We start from the raw sequence: 25,672 nt of genomic DNA, 5'->3' as shown, positions 1-25,672 counted from the left end.
CAGCAAGCCTATTAACATTTTCATGCTGAGTATCGTATGTGCGAAAGATAAATAAATCTAGGATCCACAAAAATTTTGCTCGAAATCGCTTGAACTTGAGACTTTATCCCTAAAAAGCATATAAAAATTCCGCCATTACAATATTACTTTCGCAACCCCCGTTATACCTCTCTCGAACCATCGGTTGGGAACCGATGCGCTAGAGGAAGTATTCAAGAATACTGCCGTGCTAAGCACAAAACTCGTATTTGCAGTTGAGCTCAAAATGAGAAACAGTTCTTGAAAGTTTTACTCCTCCATATATTTAATTCAAATTCCACTCTTTTCCAGAATTTTTTCAAAATATATTTCTTTTTCAAAAATGACCATAAATCGTAGAATAAATGTAAATTATGTTATAAAGAACCACCTCATGACAAAAACTCAATTTAAATAAAAAGTGCAGATACGACTTTTGCGCTAAGCACGACAGAGTAGCCAAAGGGTTGATCCAAAAGTAAGGTTCCCATCAATTTTACAAATAAACAGTTCGGTCTATTCTCATTGAGATTAACATCGTTGGAAAGAAAAAACGTTTCTCTATTTTTACTCCTTATCGCCATCTTTTTCTGTGCATTATTGTCGACGGTGACCTAACTTCTGAATCAAGGATCACAGAATTCCAGCTCCAACCCGTTGAGGAAGCGTCACTGCAATCAAGAACGGAGTGGTTTGTTTACTGTCATGTCCCACTCTCCTTGCAGTCCGGAGCTCGAGTCTAGTGATTATCACTTGTTTCCTACTCATAAGTTTAAGGAACAGTTTGACGGCCAACGTTTCCGGAGCGACGACGAAATCAATAAAGGGGTGAAACGCTTTCTCAGAGGGTTAATAACGGGGGAATTCTGTGACATTCGTTAGAGAAGTTAGGACACCGTCGACAATAATGCACAGAAAAAGATGACGATTATGTAAAAACAAAATAGAGAACCTTTTTTTCTTTTCAACGATGTTAATTTCCGTGACAATCGACAGTGCTGTATATTTGTAAAATTGATGGGAACCTAAGTTTTGGATCGACTCTCGCACAAGTATTTCTAAGCAGCAGAGAAGACGAGAACTAAAAACAGTTAGTCAAACCATTCCTGAGGAAGTTCTGTGACCATTGATGAATGACGTGTATCTGAAACTTTTATTTCGTTCACTTCTTCCAGGATATTTTGTTTAAAAACAAAAGCTATGAGCAGTGAACTGAAGGAAATGTTTCACCAAGATTTCTTTACAACGGAGCGCAAATATCAGGGGCATTGGGCTGAGTTAATGCTCACCAAATGCTGCTGAACTATTACAAAAGATAGTTCTTCATTGACGCACAAAAAACAATCGAAAATGAAGCGTTTCTAGAAAAAGGCCAAAAGCAACCGCTGTTTTCCAAAAAATAAGATCTGTTTAATAAAACAGGACCTATTTAATAACATTTATTGCACATGATTTTTTTTTCCTTCTTAATATTTAAATCAATGTGTGGTCGCTGTACATCTTCCTCCAGTGAGCTTTTATGTATCTTGTAAACAAGAGCTAATAAAAAAAATCCACTACCATATTTGTTTTCCTCGACCCAAAATTAGTAGGAATTGACTATTTAAAACCAGGATGAAGACAAAAAGTTTTTTTTTTTTTTTTTTGTGTACTTGTGGCATTTTTTCATTAAAAATTTTAGTTTTTTGTTTCTTTTCTCTCCGAACTTAAAAAATAGTCTGCAGACATTCTCGAGAATCGGCGACGTACGTCGCAGCATTGTGCTATTTCTCCTTAGGTGCTTCGCTTTGAACGGGCGATTTTAGTTCTAACAGTTATACGTCTTGTCGAGCGTGAAGAAAAATAATACTACGTTTGAAAGTAGTGCTTCAACTACACAGATATTGCTACTGTATAATGTCTACCACAATAAGCTAGCAACAAAAATAAAAAATAAATTCATAATTATCAAAAAATGAAATTATAACGGCTGGAGATTTTTCTATTTAAACAAAAATGCAGAATACTCTGTCGGTTTAGCTATGTTTTGCTAAGTTGCTCTTAGTTTCCATCTGTTTTAACACATAGTGTGTAAACCTGAAATTCCGTCTAATCTGTAAAAATCCGTCCAAAACGAAAAGAAATACCCGGAGTTGAGCTATCGTGAGTTCCTAATTCACTTATATGATGTTTTGCGTACCTATCTTCTAATCTTTTCATTTAAGCGAAACCCAGGAAGGTTAAACACTGGGAACCAAACCACCTTACGAAAATAGTTATCCAGATTAGAAAATTCTACTAATAAACAATAATTTTAAAATCAAACCCAAGAAAGCTCCTTAAACAATCATTTTCCTCCGAAAATTAACCTTCTAGTTTTTATAACGATTTCTTACAATTGAACCGATAAAATCTTCCAAGTTTGAATGCAGACATTTCACACGCCAAAAGGTATTTTTCTTTGTTTAGTCAGAATATTCAAAGCGGATATTTTTATTGCGGGTTCATTGTTGTTACACGACTTTGAGTAAAACAAAAAAAATTAATGCCCTATTGCATATTGTGTGATGTTGTAATTTTTAAGTTTAGACAAAAAAAAAAGTCTGATGGAACTTGAGAAACAGATTTTTTTTTTTTTTTTTTTTGATAAATTTTTGTGTCAGCATTTGTGTACGTACGTACTGCGTATATTTTACCTATACATCTACAAATCAATATGTATCAATAATTATCAATTCCTTTTTATTAAAATTTAATGACGTTAGGTAAACCCGAAACCGAAACTTAATTTTGAATTCAAACTAACCGGTAGAATTTTGAGCATTTGAATCTGCTTGAACTGCTACTTCGTCCCTGCGCTTTCAAAAGATTCCAAAGCCTCTGGACACGTCTATAGATTACTTCTTACCACCTGCTTCCACATTCAATTCAGCAAGATTCACGTTCCAACATGATCTTTCGCGAAAATCTATGCCCAGCGCCACTATCATTCAAAAATCCCCATCCACTGACAAGCACGTGCCACAGCATGTAAACAACGTTCACAGACAAAGGCCCATTCAAAACCCGAGGGTTGGCTACAGGTGGTTCATCGAAGCTTTGAAATGCACCAGCTTGACAATGCTTTTCTACCTGCTGCACGCAATCAGGGGTTGTCAAAGTCTAGCGTTGTGTTCTGAAAATGGTGGTCTGAGCACAGCTTTGGGGAAATCATTAGTTAAATCATAACTGTAGGCAGAATTGTTTTAACCGAAAAATCCCTCTTTGTGTTTCTTTCTCTTCATCATTGTTGATTCTCACTGCGTTTTCTCCCTTAGATTTTATTTAGTTTCATCTGCTCAACCTATGAATTAATGTTGTTTTAAGCGGCTCCTTTTTTGCTTCCTTGTACATAATACAAGTAGTATTGTAATTACGAAAATATTTTCACTCAAATTTCAATTTCTGATTGAATGCCCATTTTGCTCACGCGTAAATGAATGTTAACTAGATTTTTCTTCGGTACGTGCGTTCATGCCTTACGAACGCTTGGATAAATGAACTGACCATTTGGACCATCCCCGAGTTAATTGATCATGAGTTTTTTTTTTTTTTTTTCATGACTTCTGTATGTGTGTGTGTACGCACGTATCTCGCGTAAACCCAAAAATGGTAAGCCATAGAAAGTCAAGTTTTCATTTGTGGGGCATTTACTGTGTGAGAATAAATATTGTAACATAAATACATTTGTTCTTAGATTTTAAATAGGCTTCCACGTCAAAAAGTTTAAGTTTCCTCAAAAATTAAAAAGAAGTTTCGTGAATTTACTTAACTTAGTTACACTTCTGCGTATGTACTTATTTTTCATAGATGAAACTCCCAAAGCTACGCTCTTCCGAGGAGAAAACACTAAGAAGAGCTGGCTACAGTTCACAAATGCAGGAACAATATATTTTGAATCCGCCCGTATTCACCAGATTATTTGACTGTCATTCATACACTTGAATCGAAAATTGAAGCCCTCTTATTGGTTGGAGAAGGTAACAACCAGCAGTTTACTGTCTGGTCGATTGTTGAATCATCTGGTAAATAAAAATGCAGACAGGCGTAAGTGGATTTGAGCCCACAGGCACTTTAAAAATACATTTTAAAAAATAGAAAAATGAAATTAACATTAAAAACCTCTTGACTTAACACTCAGTAAAATCCTGGATTTACTACTACACGGGTATTAAACCGGAAAATAGTTTTCAAATTGAAACCGAGCTTGAAACTTATTTTTCAGCATTAGGTAAGGGGCCGTCCAGTGTAAATAAATGATGTCTCGCTTTGGGGGGTAACGGGTTCGTAAAAGGGGAGGGAGAAAGTAAAACTTGGCACTTTGACACGGGATGTCAGACAGTTTTCCTTTTTCTTTTTTTTTTCGGAAAAAGTGTAACATATTCAAAAAGTCTAACATTTATACACAGCCCATAATAAGAATTGTAAATCTTTTTAAATGTTAAGGTATAATACATATATTTGACTTTTTTTTATATAAGAGCACGTGCAACATTGTTGAATGACATCAGCTGCGATCAACTGATACTCTCTCTCTTCATACAGTTTCACCCCTCATCCCGCAGCTAGGGGCCAGTGAGGGGAAAATGTTATTAGACTGCAGGTAGGCGGAGCTCTAGGAAGGATATTTAAGAACATATGATCAAACACGCGAACAAAGGAAGGCAGGGAGCGCTTCAAATTCGAATGGGGCATCCTTCCTATAAAGAAGAGCTTACAAAGCCACCTGACATGGCCCTTTCTCTATAGCTTATTTCCGCTCCGTTTTCTTTTTTCCACAAGTACTCCTTTCTTCTATGCCTGATGATCTAAATCCTGTTTTTCAACGATTTACTTATATATTAGAATTAATTGTTTAATTTATTTTCTGATTCGTTTCTTTTTCTTTCTTATTTATTTTTGTACACTTGTTATTAATTTAATATTTCTAAGTAGTTAAATATCGAAATATTCATCTGAATGCTATCAGTTTTATGCCTTGCAGTGTTTTCTACTGTTGTGTGCAAATGAAATCAATTGTGTTCATCAATTTTGTTTCCCTCTTAGTTAATGTTAACACGCCACATTAACAAACTTGTTATCGAAGCAGCTTTGTTATAATTCTATTCTTCATAGTCTTTCGTGTAATACAGAGGAATATATATTTACTACTTCTTCTTGTCAGTTTTATTGTGTTCTTTACTGCCCCTTACATGTCGTACAAAATATGCAATTTCAGAAAGTTCGTGACGTTTTCTTTCTATTTTCCCCCGCATTATAATTTATATTTCTAAGTATGTAAACTGAATTTAGTTCACCCGTTATTTTCATTTATTTCTTTTCTTATTTCAGTACAATATGAACTCCGAGTCAAGTCCGCAGTTTTATTCGGTTTTGTGTTATTATACATTCTATAAAAGGAATTCTGAAGCTAGATTTTTTTGAATTCATGAAATACACCGCCAGCTCAGTCATTCCAGCCGAGGACGGCAGTTTCGTGCCTATTAGCACTCATCAGCCCGGCCCACTGAGCTGGAGGTGGAAAACCATTAAGGAAGCCACAAGTGCCAAACAAACTGGTAGCTAATATAGGATTAGGGCGTTCTCCGGTAAAATTTGCTTCTAGTATACATCCCCCCCCCCCCATACATAAGGTCCAAATGACGTGTCTGGTCACATTCGGTCAACAACATTGAATCAACACTAACAATTCATAAAAATGCAATCCATAGCGACAAATCAAATTCGAAAATCTATAAAATTCTATAAACGAATATTACCAAACAAGTTACCGAATCGAAGAAAGTTAACACATGTTTGGAAATACAACTGGAAGTTGTACTCGGAAGAAAACTTCACGCACTTGTAAAATTTTCCACTTGGAGGAAGTTAAACATAAGAGTGATTTTTAATACTAAAGTATTATTGTCACGTTTTAATTTCCTTTTTGACTGTAGACGAAATCTCTGAGCCAAGTTCGGCACACATCCGGCTTAAACTGAATTTGCCCCCTCCCTATAGGGAGGCGAAATGCCCCCAAAGATAATTTCTGAGAATCAAAGAACCTTTGTGCTAAATTTATGAAGATTCCATGAAACCTGCGGATTTGCATAAGGAATATACACACACACAAATAAACTTCCACTTTTTCATATTCTTAGGTCAAAATATTCATTAACTTTTATGATTTATGAGCCTGTTTCTTCCCTCTTTATAATTGTTTTTGCTACTTATAAAGGCTACTTCAATAATAATAAAGTATCTCAGAGTTTCTGTAAAAATATGTTCATGTTCTGAAAACTCATAAAGACGAAGAAAATTTTACTGCTCCAAAGCAGCACATGAATTTTTAGTTAAAATATAAAAGTAAGTACTTATGTCACAAGACGAAAATAAATAAATAAATAAATATATACTTAATACGTTTATAATTTTCTTTATCGTCATTGCTCATACTAATCAAACGAGAGCGGTTTTCTAAGTGGTAGTGGTACAATACCACCAGTGGCGCATCCACGGATGACTTTTTGCTGCTACTAACGAAGCATTCAAAATCATTGTTGTGTTGCGTATAAACACCTTGCCCAAAAATGATTCATAGTAGTATTCAAATTAGCATAAAACACCTTCCATGCTGATATGCCATTTGTTGTGTGTGTCACAACTGGAAATATTTGCTACCACACCCAGAAGATCGCGAACTTGCGGGCAATTCTATTATTTTCGGCAAAATAACGGTAATTATGGGGACGGTTTTGAAACGATCCTTGTGTAAGCATTATGCCGTTTGATGCGTGTCTTGTGGAGAAACCTGTTTGCAGAGTGAGTAATTCCACGCGAAACATCAAATTAACATTGCGCAAAATCTTCTATGAGAAACTGTCCATTCATTTTCTTTGGAAGTTTCAAAACTTTGGAGCAGATTGAATCTTTCTCTGATGAAACTTTAAATTTTGTACTTTAAAATTTTATAGTTTATTTTTGAAGCATTATTAGATACTTTGAAATTTTGTGGAATATGTTGGGTAGGACATATAAGTAAAATAATTATTAATTAACTGCTAGTGTTTGTCATTTATAGAAATGAGAAGTTGTTTTATAGGCATAACTGTGTGTTAGGAATCTTCAAAACTATTTATTTTTTCGTAGGACTCTATTAAAGTAGAGGAATATGCGACAAAGTGAAATGGTGAAATATTTACTCTGTTTTTAATGCCACCTAACTGGTAACATTTTTATCATGTAGTGACACATATGGTCTATTCCAGTATGGAAAAGGTTACCTGCAAAGATTTAAGCATATGATAAATCAATCAATTTTCAAAAAATAACTCTTTTTTGTGAATCTTTTAAATAAAAAAAATATCGTAATATTTTGTTGTAAACGAAAGATTATTTTTTCGACTACAAAACGATAAAGTTCTTGTAATGAAGATCTTATATATTTATTGGAAGCTGCTAATATTTGGTGCAGTATTTATTTATTTAATTTTAAGCTTATTTTTATTTTAAATATTTTGTGTAATTAGTTTAGTACATGCGAAGCAAATTGGATGGGGCACAGCGAAATTGTTCGTTTTGCTTACATATGCAAATATTTATGAAAGCAGTAATGTTTTATTTTACTTATAATTTATTTTTATTCCTTCTTTTAATAATTCACTTGTTTCTTTATTCATTCGTTCGCTATTTTATTCACTAATTTATTAATTATTAGTGAAAAAATTATCACTCAAAATCTTAATCAATTATTTTGAGTTAACTTAAATCTCTTTCTCTCCCTCCCCCCCCCCCTTATATTCCGCTCTTTCACATTACAAGGTCCCAAACCCGAATTCAAATAGCCCCTTAAAAGACGGCGACTTCTTTTAATAAAATAATAAACTCTCCTAAAAATTGATAAAGAGATCAATCTGGAATGCTTTTAGCATTAATTAAGAAACCGGCTGTATGTTTTTCATCATAATATCCAAAAAACCGTATACATATTGTCCGAATGTAAATTACAGTCATTATTTTGGCATTATCTTTCCATGAATAGAGAAATTACAAGTTGCATTTTTTAAATCTATAATTTTAAGAAATAGGCAGAAAACATAAGTTTCGGTTAAGTACTGTTGGAAAAACAAGACAGATCTGAAAACCGAATCTATTTTGTTTCTCAACGTTTAATGATTTTAGTTTCTTTTGAAATATTTTTGCTGTATGAATTGCCCTTTGAAAAGACGTAAATGTATTATCTATAAAAACGATATTATGAACTTGCACCATTAACGTATGAGGTAAGGTTCTTGTTTGAAAAAAAAATGGTTCAAAACAAGCATTAAGAAACAATACAATAAAATATTGTATTTTTAATGATTTTTTTTTTTTTTTGCTATTTATCCATCTTTGCTAAATGGAACATTCAGATAAATTAAAAACAAAAGTTTCGAAGCTGGACAAAAAAAAAAAAAAAACACACACACTCATATATTGCATACGTAAGAACTTTCAATAATTTAACAATGTACACAACATAATTTATAAATTATCTTTCACAGCAGTTGAAGCCAATGATGTAAAACTAATAAAGTGAAAGCTTTTTTAATCGAATTAATTTACTCTAAAAGTTTTGATACCATCCAAGTTTTAATGGGACTTGGGATTTAAAACTTGGATGGTATCAAGACTAGGATTTTAAATGAGTAAAAATTTTATCTACATCAAAAACTTTTACTCCTTTTGGCTTATTAGTTAACAGTATGTGCTAATCTTTATCTTTACTAAAAATAAAGCTGAAAGTTGTAGGGATGTCTGGATCTCTGTGACGCTCATAGCACCTAGATCGTTCTGCCGATTTTCAAATTTGGCACAAAATTAGCTCGTATCATAGCGGTGTACACCTCGAAGCGATTTTTTGAATATCCAATTTAGTTCTTTTTTTATTCCAATTTAAAGCTCATTTTTCACATAAATTTGACACTATGGGGGAGAAATATTTTATGAAAATTTTCAAGTTTTAAGTCATTCGAAAGTTTGGAATTCTACGAGATGACTACGATACTAAGTTTCTACGAGATGAGAAGAGCTGTGAGAATTTTTTAAAGAAAATCGGAGTTCAAAGCTTACCTCCAGCACGCCGAACGATTCTAAATAATTCAGCTTATAAAAATGAATTAAATTTAAAATTTTAACTTTAAAAAAAAGTCTTCTTTCATTTCCTTGTTTTTTACGGACTTATACTCAGAAAATTAGTACAATATCGCATAATAGGCACTATTGCAACTTTTCTAAAATGTTCATTTTTGGAAAAATGTTAAACTGTTACGATACAGGTTTATTACAACTGATCCGGATTTAAAATGTCAACATTAGTTTTCAGACAATAAAAGCATTGTTAATTTAAGCTAATACCAGGCAGAAATATTTACTTTTTCTTTCGTTTAGAGAATACAGTTTTCGGTTCAGTGTTTAATTTATTACTAACTAGAGGTACCCGCACGAGTTCACCCGTAGTAGAAAATTAAAAGGTCATTTGGTTAGCTTGTATATTTACAAATAATGGATGTTGAATTTCTCGCGAATTTGCTATGGTCATTTGTTCGCCCATGTTCCACGTTATGATAGTTTGCACGTCCACGTTATGATAATTGGCTCGATGAAATGTTCTTAAAATTGGAGTGGAAAAGGAACAAAATCAATTTTTCGAAAAATCGCTTCGAGGGGCTCACCTCCATACTACAAACTAATTCTGTGCCAAATTTCATGAAAATCGGCTGAACAGTCTTGGCGCTATGCGCGTCACAGGCATTCAGACGGAGATCCAAACTTTCAGCTTTGTTATTAGTAAAGATAATGGATGATGAATTTCTCACCAATTTGCTATATGTTAATTTGCTCTCTCATGTTACGGTTCCGCGGTTTGACAATTTGGTAATCTTCTCGTCCATGTTATGATAATTTTCTCGGTAAAATGTTCTTAAAATAGGAATAGAAAAAGAACAAAATTGAATTTTCGAAAAATCGCTTTGAGGTGCACTCTCCCATGCTACAAACTAATTTTGTGCCAAATTACAAAAATTCGGCCAAACGGTCTGGGCCTTATGAGCGTCACAGGCATCCAGACAGATATCCGGACAGAGATCCAGACATTCAGCTTTATTATTAGTAAAGATAAAGATAAGAGTGAAGTCGAAAATGATGCGCCGAATTCAGTAACTAGTGTACAACATGCATCAGCACATGACATGTGCAATCATGTTTTCGATTTCTTTGATATTTTTATTCTAAAATAATGCGTAATAGCGACTAATCAACTGGAAGTCGTATTGCTAAGTTTTCAGATCTTCCAAAATATGAAGAAATCTTGAAAAAAAAATTACTTAAAGCATTGTAGACGTTAACTGTAAATATATAGGCGAACCAAATGACCTTTTATAATTTTCTACTACGGGCATTACAGCTATTACAGAGCTTTATATTCTACTACCGTGCGGGTGCTACTAGTAGAATATAAAGCTCTTCAAAACAAAATCAAGTATTTTAATTTCAGTACATATGGTATATTTTCAGCTGAAAAGCAATTTTCGCTATTATGTTTTTGACTAAATAAATATTTGCATCAATTTTGAAAGAATTTGTTTTGTAATATTAGTAAACTCCATTTTAAAAAAGTGTTTTAATAAATGTTTTATCAAATTTAAATAAATTATCAGGTTTAAAATTATTTGCATTGTTTTAATTTAATATTTTGATACGATATAATTAAATCAGTTGTGACTAGAACTAAAGGTTTTGTTCCTCTTTTCAGGTTCCCCTAGGATTCAACCATTTGGATTTCCGAAAAACGTAACGTTCGGTCAAACGATTAAAACATTTTGTAGTGCAGTTGGCAAGGAGCCACTATCTTTCGAATGGAAAAAAGATGGATTACCGCTTTACAATTCGCAACATATTAAAATACAAACTCATGACGATTTTAGTGTTCTTACAATGTCTTCTGTGGATTATCACACTCCAGGAAATTATACGTGTGTCGTAAAAAATACGGAAGGCTCAACGAGCCACAGCTCAGCACTTGTTATACAAGGTAAGTTACATAGGTTTGATTTAAATATGAAGTTTATAATGTCAATTTTGCGATTACCATGAATATACAGCCGCGTGCTTAGCGCAAAAGTCATATCTGCAGCTGAGCACAAAATGAGAAACTACTTTTTAATCCTCCTCCATATATTTGATTCAGATTCCACTTTTTCAGAATTTTGAAGAAAAAAAATATAATATATATCCTATTCACAAAAGACCATTAGACATTGTAAAAAGGTAAACTGTGTTGCAAAGAACCGCCTCATGACAATAACTCAATTTTGAGAAAAAGAGCAGATACGACTTTTGCGCTAGTGCGGCAGTACAGTGCTGCAATATATTCCTTATGCAGTAAAACCCCTCTAAAGCTGATGCTAACGGGACAAATATTTTTGTCTGTAACAGAGAGGTGTCCGCAGGAGAGGGGTTTCACAATTTAATTTGTTTATTTTACATGATTCTTTTCTTTTAACTCTCAACATTACTATCTTTATGCTATAAACTTAAATGTCTCCATAACTTTCTAGTTTAAAAGTGTTTCAAATATACAGTAAAACGACTCTAAAGCGTTCACAAATTTTTAATATACAGATCTCTCTCTTTCTCTCTCCCTCCCCCTCTCTCTCTTACATCCGCATCAAAAGCATAGAAAAGCACATTTAGTTAAACTTTTATTTATGTGTCATTAATTGTGGAGTATCCCTCAGTTATGCTCTCGAAACATTTTACTCCCTATTTTTTTTCTTCCCGATTTCTCAGATGTTATATTTTTCAAAAAGAATTTTTCAAAGTGCTTAGTACTTGCTACATCATTTTTTAAATTTGAATGAGGTTGAAAATACTATCTTAAATAATATAGGAGAGGATTATTTTTATTCCGCTTGAATAGAATAATAATATGCAAGTGGCATTGATTAAGAAGTTAGTATTTAGAGTTAGAATGCCTTTGCATCCAATGTCTGGATGCTAAAGCATTCCAAGAAGGCGAACATGTTAAACGAAGAGAAGTTTTATTTACCAATTCTGCGCTAAAATCTTATATTCTTCAAGTTTTGCAAAGTGCGAAATGTTTGCAATCGAAATGAATTAAGAGATAGAGATTATATCGTCAGCGAATAAAGAACATCGTTGCACCTCTAGGAAACATTAAATACTTCAATATGTTTTTTTTTTTTTCGTTCTAAAAATACGAAATAAATCAATGTAAAATATATAATACAAGCTCACAATTGTTAGACAAAATCGGTGTGTAATTAAATAACAAAAAGTTCCAAAAGTTTCCTGAGGAACAAATGGAAAGGGGGTGGGGGGGGGATTACTTACGAGTACTAATTATTGCACTTTAATATACCATTTCATTATTAGAAAACAGTAACGCTGTACCATGTGTAGCAAAATTAACATGATCGTTTATAAACATTTAAGAACTGATTTATTATAAACAAATTGACCACCAATGTCATAAATTAACAAATATTTACATAAAATAAAATATAATTTCGTGTATAATTTAAATTTTTTATGATTTCTACAAAAATTCTTAGTTTAAATTACGAAACTTTGTAACTCTCTCTATTAATTTGTCATTTCACTATTTACGGGAAAACTAAAAATGATTTGCTTCAAGTAATATTTCGAAGATGATAAATGTGTTATTTCACTCATGCTTATTACATCATGTTTCCTAAAGCCATTTTAAAATGTCTTAAAATTGATACTACTATAATTTCGTGATATTACAGTTGCATGATATCATTTTAATCTCATGAATGATATTATAATTCTGAGTAAATGATGGTAATACCGGTATACAGAATACGATACATTCGACTTGCGTAAAATGTCTATAATGGGAATTTTACACGGGTAACGAATTTTAGAGATAACGTGAATTCCTGGCCCGAAACACGAACATTTTCCGAAGAGAATCGCTGGTTACAAAATATTGGTTCTTTGAATAGATTTTCCCTCTAGCATCACTGAAAGTGGAAGTTTCCCATGCCGTACTGGCCTAAACATCGCATTGTTAGTGTAAATAATTAACCATTCCGCATCTTTCATTTATTTTTTTTTCACTCTAAATATTGATAAAATTTAAAGAAAAGGATTTTAGATTTGCTAAAGAGATAGCACAGCATAACTACTGTATCTACTGTACAGAACTATAATAGTGCTGCATTTTGTTTTTGCTATACATTGTACGTACCATAGTATTTCATTGTATTCCTCTCCATCCCAATGATTTTTTTCGTCGTAACAACATTTTATGTTGAATAACTCAGCTTTTATTTTTTATTACAGTAAAAATTCAGTTCTTTATGTATAAGAACGGTAATACACAGTTAAGAAATTTCTCAAAATAGCTTTAGGGGTGTTTGCAAATGTCTAAAATAAATGGTTATGTTTTTAAAAAAAAATCGTATTCATACTAATTTCTACAACGCGAAATGTTGACTCACGCGAAGGGTCTTGGAACGCATCCCTCGCAAATGTTGAGACTCGACAGTATTTAGTTCTATTTTGCAATTTCATAATGCCGGTATTCGCCGACGCAAAATACCAGCATTTTCGGTATTTGATCAAAATAGTAAATAGTTTTTAGTTAAAGAGTATTTAAATTTAACTTATTAGACATGTATTGATATTTTAAATGATTTCTTTTTCGATGAGATAGTAACATAATCAATCTATTGATGAAAAAAATTTCACGCCAAAGGCACGAATTAATAAAATATCAAAGATATTTAAAAATAACTGAAAAGAATATAAAATGACATTTTCATCACTATTTGGTGTAATGAATCGCATTTCCGTGCACAAAATTTTTATTTCTTCCAGTTCTTTCATCATTCATTGGCTCCTTTTATATAAGTTAATTTCAAGCATTGTTAAATATGTAATTGTGCTATGAATAATTTACTCCAACCATCAATTGCAGAAATATTTTATGATACATTTTTTTAATATTTGACTGAAATGTACTGAGTTTCAAGAAAAACCTTTTTTCGTTAGTTATACAAATGATAATTTATTTTCCCCTGTATTGGTGTCTTGCTGCGCAATTTAGTTGTATACTTGGCGAGGTAATACATTTAACAATTATATAGTGCCTTGAAAATATGCATAAAGGAGAGGAATAGAGAAGTGTAAATTATTTTCAAATGAAAATTTTGAAAAGAGAATGAAAACGAAACACAAAACTTACAAATTTAATCAAATTTGATCAAATTTAAATTCCTCGCAAATTTCAAACAAAAGGGTTAGTAAAACGTAAACACAAATCTATCCTGATCAAGAAGAAATTCTTAAAATATGATATTAATTTTGAGAAAGAATCGTTTCTTAAAAAGTACATCGAGCTATTAAAAAAATTACACACAATAGAAAAAAAAAACACTCACTCACACGCGCGCGCGCACGCGAAGATATATCCAAAACCAGCGCGCATAAGTTCGAACTATTTGAAGATGAAAGATGTTGAGGCAATTACAGGACATGTTATCGCACATTATCAACTATACCGCCGAACAGCGTGAATTCAATAACAATATTTTTCGAAGTGACAGTTCAATAGATGCATTCAGTTTCTTGCTATCATGGATTTCCTGTTATTACAGTTGTTCCTTCATTTTATGTTTGTTCACAATAAAATAATGAAGTATGGCAATAAAACAATATGCTTTTGATTCATTTTTGAGGAATTTCTAGTATATTTGGTATTAGTACCGGTATTCCGTTACCACGTTTTAAAAAATACCGACTACCGGTATTCTTATTTTCGGTCCGGTATTGCAATCACTAGTTTTGAGAGGAATCTTATATCATTCATTGACATCTAAGTTACTCATAAACGGTCATTAATGGGTGGTCATTTTTCAAAATTAATTTATTAAATCATCAAATGAGAAAGGTAATGTCGCATTTTAAAAATTGTTACTACGATGCTAAAGTCATTAATGGGGGATCAGATTATCCAAAATTATTTTAAGTGTAGTAGAAGCGGTTCGTGACATAATATCGCTCAATGATTTAGGTGATTACGAATGTGATTTTCAAGTCATTAATGGGAGCTCATTGTTGCAGAATCATTTGAAACACACATGCGTTTCATGCAGCATTCACAAAAGCGATTTTTGTATTTATCAAAAACATTATAATTTTGTGACTATCAGCTGGGAATATTGCATTCGTGCATCACCTTTAAAACTAATTTTTTAACGACAATGAGTGTGATTTTATGGATATGCATAAAATATTATGTCCCTAAAAAATGCAATTAAAAAAAAGCTGTGTGATGTTTGTGGCATGTCAGACTCGCCGTTATTTAGAACAGATTATGGTAATTATGATGTCAGTTTGATGATTTCTCAGTGTTAAACCAAAAGGTAAATGAACTATCAAATATCTGTTAAATAAAAGTGCAATCCGTTAGAAATTTAGTAAGTGGTTTCTATTTTCTTTCCTCTTATAGAATGTATTCCATACTGAAAAATTCAATTTGGCTAATGAGTTTGAAATTATGAAGTAAAACCATTGTATATTGTTCTTATTAAGTACTGTATCAAAAAAAAAAAAAAAAAAATAGGAAGGTACAAAAAGGGAAGAAAAGAAGGGAAGGAAGAAGCTATTCTGTCCCATGTTAATCATCTAAATTGAGCAGAAAAATTATGCTAGGCATCCCTCCGCCCATTTCGGCAAATTAGAAAGCGATCCCTTCTCAAGAGTCAGCCATCCTCAGAATTCGAATGACCCAATCCTCAAATCCTCTCCAGCTGAATGGAAGTTCCGAATCCTGCGGTGGCAAATGATTCCGCTCCCAAAGAAAACGACATCCGTGCCCAGGACCCTTAATTCAGTACCCAATCGTTTTTGTTTTTTTTCCCTGGAAAAATTGGGGTGGGGGGGATGGACGGCAGAAAAAGAATCTTCTTCTCATCCGTAATGATCCGTCTCAGCCAACAGCACATGGAGATGCCGTAGTAAAATGTCATCGTAAGAAGGCGTAGCCACGGACCGAGGAAGAGATGCGGTCATGGCATTCTGCGGAGGGGTTGCTAGGGCAACGGCGCCAAAAAGTCGCCAAGCACGTACAGTTTGTTCAATGTCTTCAATATTCATACCCCAAACAGATGCCGTAGTAGAGAATTTCGCATATTTGGCTGGTATTTCTTTAATGTTTTCTCACTACCTGGCATTGAAACATTTTAATCAGCCGTTCATGTTGAAATACAATTAAAGAAGGAGCCATTTTAAAACAACAATCCAAGTATTATTAGAATGATTCTAAATTTCCAACGGCTTTAAAATTACTTAAATTTCGAAACTTATCTGAAAAAAAAAATTCATTAGAAAATTTCCAGTAATGTGGAAATAGGGCATGAGCTTTCCAATACTTTCACAATATCAAGGTAAAAATTGTTAAATATATTCGATTGAATTAAGTAGTTAAGAGCATATTACGTGAAATTTACAAAAATACATTTTTCTTTTCCAGTTTTGTACGGAATTAATAAACATTTCTTTTCTCAGTTTTTCTCACTATACAAATCTTCTTTTGAGCCTACTTCCCGTTCAAGTGTGCAGAAAAAGTGGGAATAAAAACATGAAAGAAGAGTTATTCTATTGTTAAAACGTCGCAAAAAGATTTGTACATAAATAACAATATTTGATTTAATAAATATTGACCAGTAACAAATTTGTAAGCAATGCTTTGAAATAGGGAATGCGTGTTCTGTTGGTCTACCTGTCTGTTCCCTTCTAATAAATTTTGAGAAAATAGTCTATTTCCAATGAAAAAAAAAATTTTTTTTTTTTTTTGAAAGATCTCAAAGAGGACACCTCATTTCCATAAGTCAACTTTCTCATTTGAACAAGTTTTATTCAATTTTGAACAGGGCATCCATGTCAGTTCAGGCAAGGGGTTCGCCTTCATAGTCTCGGAAGTTTTTGAATTTAACTTATGCTAAAGTACTGAAAAAAGTAAGAAACGGGTAAAATTGTTTTTCCCAAAAGTTAATGGCCCAAAAAATACCCGCCGAGGACTGCACACTGGATGCCATTTCTCAGTTGCGATTTTCGGCAAAAATTTCAAATTGATTTCTCTCCGATATAATGAGAGATATTTTGATAGGTTCTTTTTCTTTTTCTTTCTTTTTTTTTTTTTTTTTTTGATCATATTTTATTTGAGACGATAATCACCATTTGGAAATCCGTTTTTTTTTTTTTTTTTTCGACGCCAATTTTAAAATTTTTGATTTTTTACTACTGAGTACTACTTTTCTGAAAAGGAGAGCTCCCACTTTTGAGTTTAACAGGTTTTAGAAACATTTTAAAAAATGAGGTTTTTTTCCAGGAACTCAATACCTAACGGTTATATTTGAAAACTAAAAATTTTTTTCAGCAGCAAGTGGCCAGAAGCGCGACGGAATTTCTTGCGTTTGCTCAAACTCTTTTTAAATCACTAGTATTTGTATTTAAGGAGATATAAGGTGAAACTTGATACATAAACTATACTTCTTCCAAAAATGACATTTACTTACAAAAAAAATTTACCCCTATAATTTTGTACTTGAAAATGTAAAAAGTATTCAAACTTAATCAGGAATCGATAGTGTTAACTCTGATTGCAGATAAATTATCCTTTTTTGTGTTAAAGTTCTATAAAAACTAATATTTATGTTTTTTTCCTTTTTGGAATCAATTAACATTTGAAATCATGTTTTAGATTACATTTTCGATCTTTTGTATAATATTTGTGGGTAAATAAGAAGTTTAACTTTATTTAAACATGAAAAGTTCACTTTAGGAAAGAAAAAATAATAATTTAATGAAATCAAATGAATTTATGGTTGTAGCTATATCAGCTACAGATGTTAATAATATGTTATGTCTGAAAAAAATATCTAAATAAAGGAATGATTTGAGCTGGATAATAGCTTCTGAAAACGTCAAAATTTCGGCTAGAAAAAAAGGTAGATGTACACTTACAAGACAATAACTTTGCCCAAGTGTCACTCCACGATTGGACTAAATTTTTTGCACCTCGACAGAACACTTCAAAATATTGAACCCGTGTCTTATTATTATTTTTTTTTATATACGGCAATAAAAAAACTTTTAATTGGATGATATTTTCCCCTGAGTATTGTATTATTGACATTAAATAACGCAATATATTATTTTCTTTTAAATTTTAGTTACAAAAATTTGGGTAATGGTTGAAAATTCAAATAAATAAATATAGTTGACGTGTTTTAGGATTTTTCTGAAAGTGCTATTTATAAAGGTAAACCATCCTTCGCAAGAGTCTTCTTCGAATAAGTCTAAATGGAAAAGAATTCATTACCTGGAAGTTTTACAAACGAAGTCTTTTATTATTCTCTATTCTTCGTAATCATTACAGTAATGAATGTTTCTTAGCATCTAATTATCCATTATTCATTGCAATAATGAGTGTTTTATTGGTATATAATTATCTTTTATTTGTGGTAATTATTACAATAATGCAAGTAATTGAAATAATGAAGTAATTGAAGCAAAATAAAAGATTTTTAAAATCATTTTGCTCTTTATAGCAGGAGTTATAACACATTGCTGTTCACCTTAAAATCACTGAATGCATCATATTGACAAAATTTTTATACAAATCGGCCCAATATTACAATAGCTATAAGCATTTACGAGAGCCCGCGACCGCCATCTTTGATGACGTCGGCGTCATTGCTAAAAAATGTCCACTCAAGCCTAAAATACTTTCTAGGACACCTACTGAACATTTTTAAAAAAGAAAAAAAATCTCCCTGCTCATATTTTCTTCCAGAAGTGTTGTCAGATCCAAGACTATAAAAGGTTGCAACAAATCTTCACGCAAAGGGGTTTTCAACGGAAAGGATAACTTGCCCTTATATATATAGTACTTGCAGAAAAATCCTGAAACACGTCAACTTGAGTTCGTTCAATTTTTTCGAATTATCAAGCATTACACGAATTTTGTAATTTAAAAAAAAGAATATACATGGTGCGATCCAAAAGTAATGAGCCTTCATTTAAAAAGACAGGTTTATTGAGCTGATCGGTACAACTGCCTCATAGTCTTAAAAATAGGTACCTCCTACAACAATGTACTTCTGTAGCCACTTTTTCAGGATTCAAAGGCATCCCTTTTGTCCTATTTCGAGGTATCTGCAAGGGCTGCCTTGACATGTGCTTGGATGTCCTCGATGGAGTTGACACGTTTCCTTTTCGGCGCTGATTTTAATAGTGGAAACAAAAAGAAGTCAGGAGGCCACAACCCTGGACTGTAGAAAGGCTAGGGCAACACGGGAGCGTTGACTCGGACCTTTTTCAGTCAGAACTCTCGACACAAGTTTTGCGCAGACTTTCCGCATGTGCAACTTCTCCATAGCAATGAGTTATACCGTTGTTTCCGATAAGTCCAGGGCTTTTGCTACTTGGTAGAAACTCAAACACCAGTCAGTGTTCAAAGCTTCAGATATTCGTTGCAAATTTACGTCAGTACGGGTCGAGAACGGGCGGCCGGACATGGTTTCATCAGTCACCACTTCCTGGCCTTACAAAAAGCCTCGCGCCATTTTACTACTTGTGAATAGGACAGACACTCAGTCCCAAGCGCCTCCTGTTGAAGCATTGCGAACGTTTGGGAAGGAAACCAGAAGCATAATTTAATCTCTTTGCGTTGCTCTGGCGAACTTTTCATATCGCCGTGTCACGAATCACCGTATAGGGATTACTTGTTAATTCCGATGGTGCCGCTCCGAAAGCTGGGAGGCAACTGACCTGCGTTGCGCTGTAAAGCCAACAACTCCTACCACCGTTGCTGTCAAGCGGAGCGAGCTGCAGGGTGTGCCGTGCATGCGTCAGTATAAAGTACGACTCATTACTTTTGGTTCGCACCATGAATTGAACCCTCTAATATCCCGATAATCCAATATTTAGGGGTAAATATTGCCTGGTTAAAAAAGTTTATTGCCGATAAAAAAAACCCGAAAAAAAAACCACGGATTTAATATTTCTAATTTTCGATTAATGTGCAAAATTTGTATTCCAGTCGGTGAATGATATTTGAGTGGGTTCACTTGTTACAGGACATTGTCATACAGACCTCTGTAAGTAAACAAAAAAGCTCTTTAGGCATAAAGTAAAATGTCTTACTGAAAGATTAAATATACTCAAGGCAATAAGTAGTTGCAATAAGGATTTACAGAAAAATATTTATACAAACAAGAGCGAAATTAATGAGCGCATGTCAAAAATAGTTGCTACCTAAAGTTTTATTCAAGTGTTTTTAACTTCAGAGAGGTGATAGAAAATGAATTTACAGGATCTTTTTGATATTTACACCAAGTTAAAATGCTTGTTTTTAACTTTAAAATCTATTCAGCAGTTATAGAAGAAATAAAAAATACATTGCTAGTCAACTAAATGGAAAAATGCCCCTTGCCTGGGTCATGTTTCGTCTGCAAAAAGTGAAAAAGAAAAATATTTTCCCTTCTACATTTTGCACAAAATATACACTTTTATACCTCTCCTCCCCTTTTTTTGGAGCATAATGTTTCCTTCAACATCCGATATTGGCAAAAGCTTCTTGTTTCAATCAAAGCACGTAAACTCAGTTGGCTATTGGGATCAATTTCATGCAAATAGTTCTGTTGCATCGGTTTGCTTACAAAGTAGCACGATTTGCTTACCAAGAAGTAGAACATTTTTCAAACCATAAATCAAACATGTTTTTTTTTTTTTTTTTTTTTGTATATATGTTGAAGATTTATTTTGTGTTTTTAAAGCTAGGTCCATGTACTCAATGCACACAATAGCATTTTTAAATATAGTTTAATGCCAGCGAAATCACTTTCGTCAATAAAGAAGTTCATGTCTTTCTTTAAGAAATAAAAATAAGAGTCCGTTTTTTAATATTTTTGATAGTATATTGTATTCTAAACCCTATTTAAAATTTGAACGTAGTTACTGGTTTTCTTAAGACTTGGTTTCCCTCATTTCCGTTCAGGAACTAAACTCACTGGCCTCTCTTTTAAAGCGCATTTTTCTTGATGAGCTGGTGGGGGAAAGTGGTCAAAGGGGTAAAGTGGTCATACGTCAAATAAATGACTGTAGCTTGGAATTAAATGTTCGAATGAATGTGAAAGTTTTAGAGTAAGGCAGTTAAAAAATACATTTTGAATGCAAAATTTTACAACTGCCAAAATTTTCTTTGGTACAAAAAAAATATTTTGTGCGATCATGAAAAATTTTAAAATATAAACACCTCTTTAACTTCCTTAGGAAATTTTGTTTGTTGGAATTATGAACAGATTGACTGCACAGGACGGTTCCTACATGCTTCAAGAACTCTTGCTCATTAGCAGTTAGCTGAATCTATTTTAGATCAGTTTTTAGAACAATTCAAGTAAGATGGGGTAAAGTGGTCATAATATTAGGATTAAAAACGAATATTGTTCTTCTAATGTCACTTAATCTTTAAATATTAGGCAAATATGAATTAAATATTAATTTCACATTAATGTGTATTATTGTTACAGGTTTTACGGTTAAATATACGAGTGTATGCATACGCATTTACACTCGTGTAGGCACGTAAATAGACGTATTCATATAAATGCGCCAATAAATACATATATGGGTGTCCGCAAATATTTTTTATCTATACAAATATACATTCGACTATATACGTATATGCTCGCTTATACTCGTATATATACGAACACGTATATACTCAGATAAACACGTATATACGCGTACGTACTCGAGTAGACATTTACATACAAGCATATGATATACAAGTATACAGGGTGAGTTTAAACTCTTGTGAAAATAAACAAAATATACAAATATTAGAGTTATTTATAATAGTTTTGCATATATTTTTAACTATGACCACTTTATTCCATAGTGTTCCTAAATACATAGGGAAAAGAAGGTGTTATTAAATTATTTAAATCAGTATTTTTTCCCTAAAATTCAATGTACCGTGTTCTTTAATAATGCAATGCAAAATAACAACAAAAAAAGTTGTAAAGAATTTATTGAATTTATTATCCACTTAAGTTGAAAACCTACGATTTTATGACCGCTTTACCCCACCTGTCACAAACATGCGTGTCAAAGAGTCATTAGTTTTTTCTGTCTATTTAGTGTTAACTATACTTAAATAAATAAAACATTCAGAGGTACCCCGAACTTAAATTTTTGAAAGGAGCGACATTTTCGATTTGACAATGAAACTCAAAATTTTGCCGAATGATATAAAGCATCATTATTATTATTTTTATTTATTTACTTATTTATTTTTATTTTTATTTATTTATTTTATTTATTTATTTTATTTTTTCTTTCTTTTTTTTTTTTTTTTTGAAAAATTGCATTTTTTTAATGCTCCAAACAAACCGCATCGTCAGACAAAATTTTTGGGAATTCACCGCACCCTCCTGTGACCTCCTACTGTGGCGCTTCTGAAAATAACCCTAATTATCACAACCCTGTCTTTTGTAAGATCCTTTTCGATTTGAATCTTCATATTATGCCTTATGTCTTCCTGTTCAATTAAAACAGGAGTTTGTCAGCGAATATTAGCTGTTTACGGTCATGACAGAGAGAGAGAGAGAGAGAAACTTCGTTTTCGCGCAAAATGTCAAAGGTTCCGCTAAGCACCTGCAAGGAAAGTGATATCGACTAATTGCTCGGCGCAATGCTTATTTGTATCCGGAAAGCATATTGAAAATATTTTGATGGCATCACATACTACACTCATGTCCATAAATTAAGGATAATAAAGTTCAGGCAAAGAAAGAGACAAAAACAAAACAAATTTGTCTTATTTGTAAAGTCTATTTATTAAACAAAATGTAAAGAGCAAAAAAGATGCCATATGTTTGACATAATTGATAAAAATTGCGATTTTTACTCCCTGGAGCAAATTTCAAAAAAGAAATTATTTACAAAAAACAGTATAACGTGGTTGGTATGATGGTTAATACGGAGAATGTCTCCCGGACGATGCAATACAGGCCGTACAACGCATAGGCATGCTGTGTATCAAATTATCAATGTGATCTTGGGGAATATTACACCACTCATCGAGCAATGCTTTCCGAAGTTCCGGTAGACATGTAAGAGGGGATTGACGGGCTGCAATTCGTCGGCCAATCATGTCCCACACATGTATGTTCTATTGGATTCAAGTCCGGTGAGTATGCTGGCTAATTCACACGGGTGATATCCTCCAATTAAAGGCATTCGTCTACAATGTTTGCACGGCGAGGATGGGCGTTGTCATCCATAAGCAGAAATTCAACACCCATGGCGCGCCGAAACAAACGTGCATGTTGTTCCAGAATGACATTCCGATAGATGTGGCCTGTCATCGTTACACTCTGAACATGCAGGTCAGTTATGGAACCAAGAATAATAATTCCTCCTCAAACGAGCCATACTGCACCACCATAACGGTATCGTTCAATGGTGTTCTCTTGGTAGTAACGGGTACCTGGTGCTCTCCATATGAAAGTCCGACGAGAATCAAACTGCAAACTAAACCTGGAATCGTCGAAAAACATCGCACAAGACCACTGTTACGGTGTGCGCTCTCTACTCCAGGCTAATCGCAGGCGACATTGAGTTTACGTAAGTGGAACACATCTGACAGGCCTACGAGCATATATATAGACCAATGTGCCCTAAGCGTCTGTACACGGTCTGCCTTGAAACTGTCGTACCGGTAGCTGAAGAGAGCTGACAACAGGCTCCGTCTGTTTCTGTTGGCAGTAACTGCCAAATACAGTAAAACCTGTAAAGTTGACAACCCTTGTAAGTTGACCACCTGTCTATGTTGACCACTTTTGTCAGGAACGGAATTAGTCCTATCTCATATAATAAAGGAAAACCTCTCTAACTTGACCACCTCTCTATCTTGACCACCTGTCTATCTTGCCCACTAATGTACGCCAAATTTGGTTTGAAGTATTTCAAAAAACCCTTTGTAAGTTGACCACTTGGTTTATTTTTTTAAACTTTCTTCAGCAAATTATTTTATTTTATTATTTATTTATTATTATTATTATTATTATTATTTATTTTTTTGATAGCTTTCCAAAAATTTTGTTAATGCTTTGATTAGACACTAGCATTTTACTAACTAAACAGCAGCATAAAGCTTATGCTGGTCTTTATTCTCCAAACTTGTTTTTCATTTGTTGTTCTATTTGAAATAGCTTTTTGTACTCTGTTCAATGAAAATAGGTGTCAGTAGAAAAGTTCAAAGTCTTTTCTTTCAGTTGCAATATGTTGTGGCAACACAGGAATTGTGCTAAAAAGCGCAGGCCAGGATCTATACATTTTGAGCCCCCTGCAACAAAATATGTAGGGCACCTCCCTAGTGGCCAGCAGTGTCTATTTGTAAAGTGAATAAGTCTTAGTGCTAGTTTTTTTCTATTTTTTTCTTCAATTTCTAGGGCCGTTAGCCCTTTTAAGGACGCGAGCCCCTCGCTCTGCGGTACGCAGATGTACGCCTGCTAATAAGTAAAGTTAAATATTTCTAGTGGAAGAGATTAAGAGATAGGACATTTTAATTTTGCCTTTATGAACTGGGAGAGTCGCGCTTATTGCTCTTTGTGCTATAAGTTGTACAAAAAGAGGCTTGAAAAAGAAAGTTATTTGAACTTGAGATTAATAAAAAGTATGAAATATTATATTAAAATTAATTGAAAATGGAGAAAGCCAGAGAAAATTAGCCGGCACATATGGAATTTCTAAAATTACAGTTGAAAACAAGGAAAAAAGTAAAAAAATATTTGAATAGTATTTTTAATTATTGTTTCACTTTCAATAATGTTAAACAATGAAAATGAGTTGAACAGAAAGAATAAGGGTGAATTACTCAAAAAATGAATACATGGTGCTAGAAATGACAAAAAAAAAATCATTACTGCTCTTTATAAGTTGACCATCTGTCTAAGTTAACCACCAAAGTATGCACCGCGAGTGGTCAACTTACACAGGTTTCACTGTACCGGTCCTCATTCGGCGTTGTTAAAGCCCTGTATCCGGATCGAGTGCTTTAGGCGTTGTAACTCGGAGGCGACCTGTGCTGTAACATCTACTGACATTACCATCGTCTCGGAATCGTTGCCAAAGCCTGGAGATGACACTCCGGGCGATTCCAAGTTCCTCGGATATTTCCAGCTAGGTACGTTCACATTCCAGTCGTCCGAAAATTCTACCACGTAAAAAATCATCCAAATGCTTCCTTTGTGTCATAACTATGCGGTTTTTGCATTGAAAGGCTTTTAAAGCGCTTGTGAACAATTTTACTTCTTTAACACCATTTCTTATATACCCCTCTCTTACACTCTCGTCATTGTGACGTACTATCCGCGCCATCTGGTGGTTTCCTGTAATTTGCATATTTTTCTTCAAGATGTGTGTGATAATTCTACAGGTGAAATTTTTATTTTAGAGTTCAATTTGTGTGTTATTCTGAATTACCCTTCATTTATGGACATGAGTGTAGATAGAGATCAAATAAATTCCAATATTTTTCTTTTTTTACTTTTTT

The 25,672-nt window shown here is 33.3% G+C and overlaps 1 protein-coding gene across 1 annotated transcript in view; it reads left to right on the top strand.

Moving 5' to 3' along the window:
- Nucleotides 1–25,672, top strand: part of LOC129229407 (cell adhesion molecule DSCAM-like) — a 92,957-nt gene that overhangs the window by 5,400 nt on the left and 61,885 nt on the right. The window contains exon 2 of the mRNA XM_054863712.1: nucleotides 10,808–11,086. Within this exon, the coding sequence (XP_054719687.1) occupies nucleotides 10,808–11,086 (279 nt within the window). The remainder of the gene's footprint in view (nucleotides 1–10,807; nucleotides 11,087–25,672) is intronic.

Source organism: Uloborus diversus, chromosome 1, assembly GCF_026930045.1.
Source record: "Uloborus diversus isolate 005 chromosome 1, Udiv.v.3.1, whole genome shotgun sequence".
In the NCBI taxonomy this organism is placed as follows: domain Eukaryota; kingdom Metazoa; phylum Arthropoda; class Arachnida; order Araneae; family Uloboridae; genus Uloborus; species Uloborus diversus.
The sequence above is the reverse complement of the archived record's forward strand: the minus strand, read 5'-3'. Positions and strand labels throughout refer to the sequence as shown.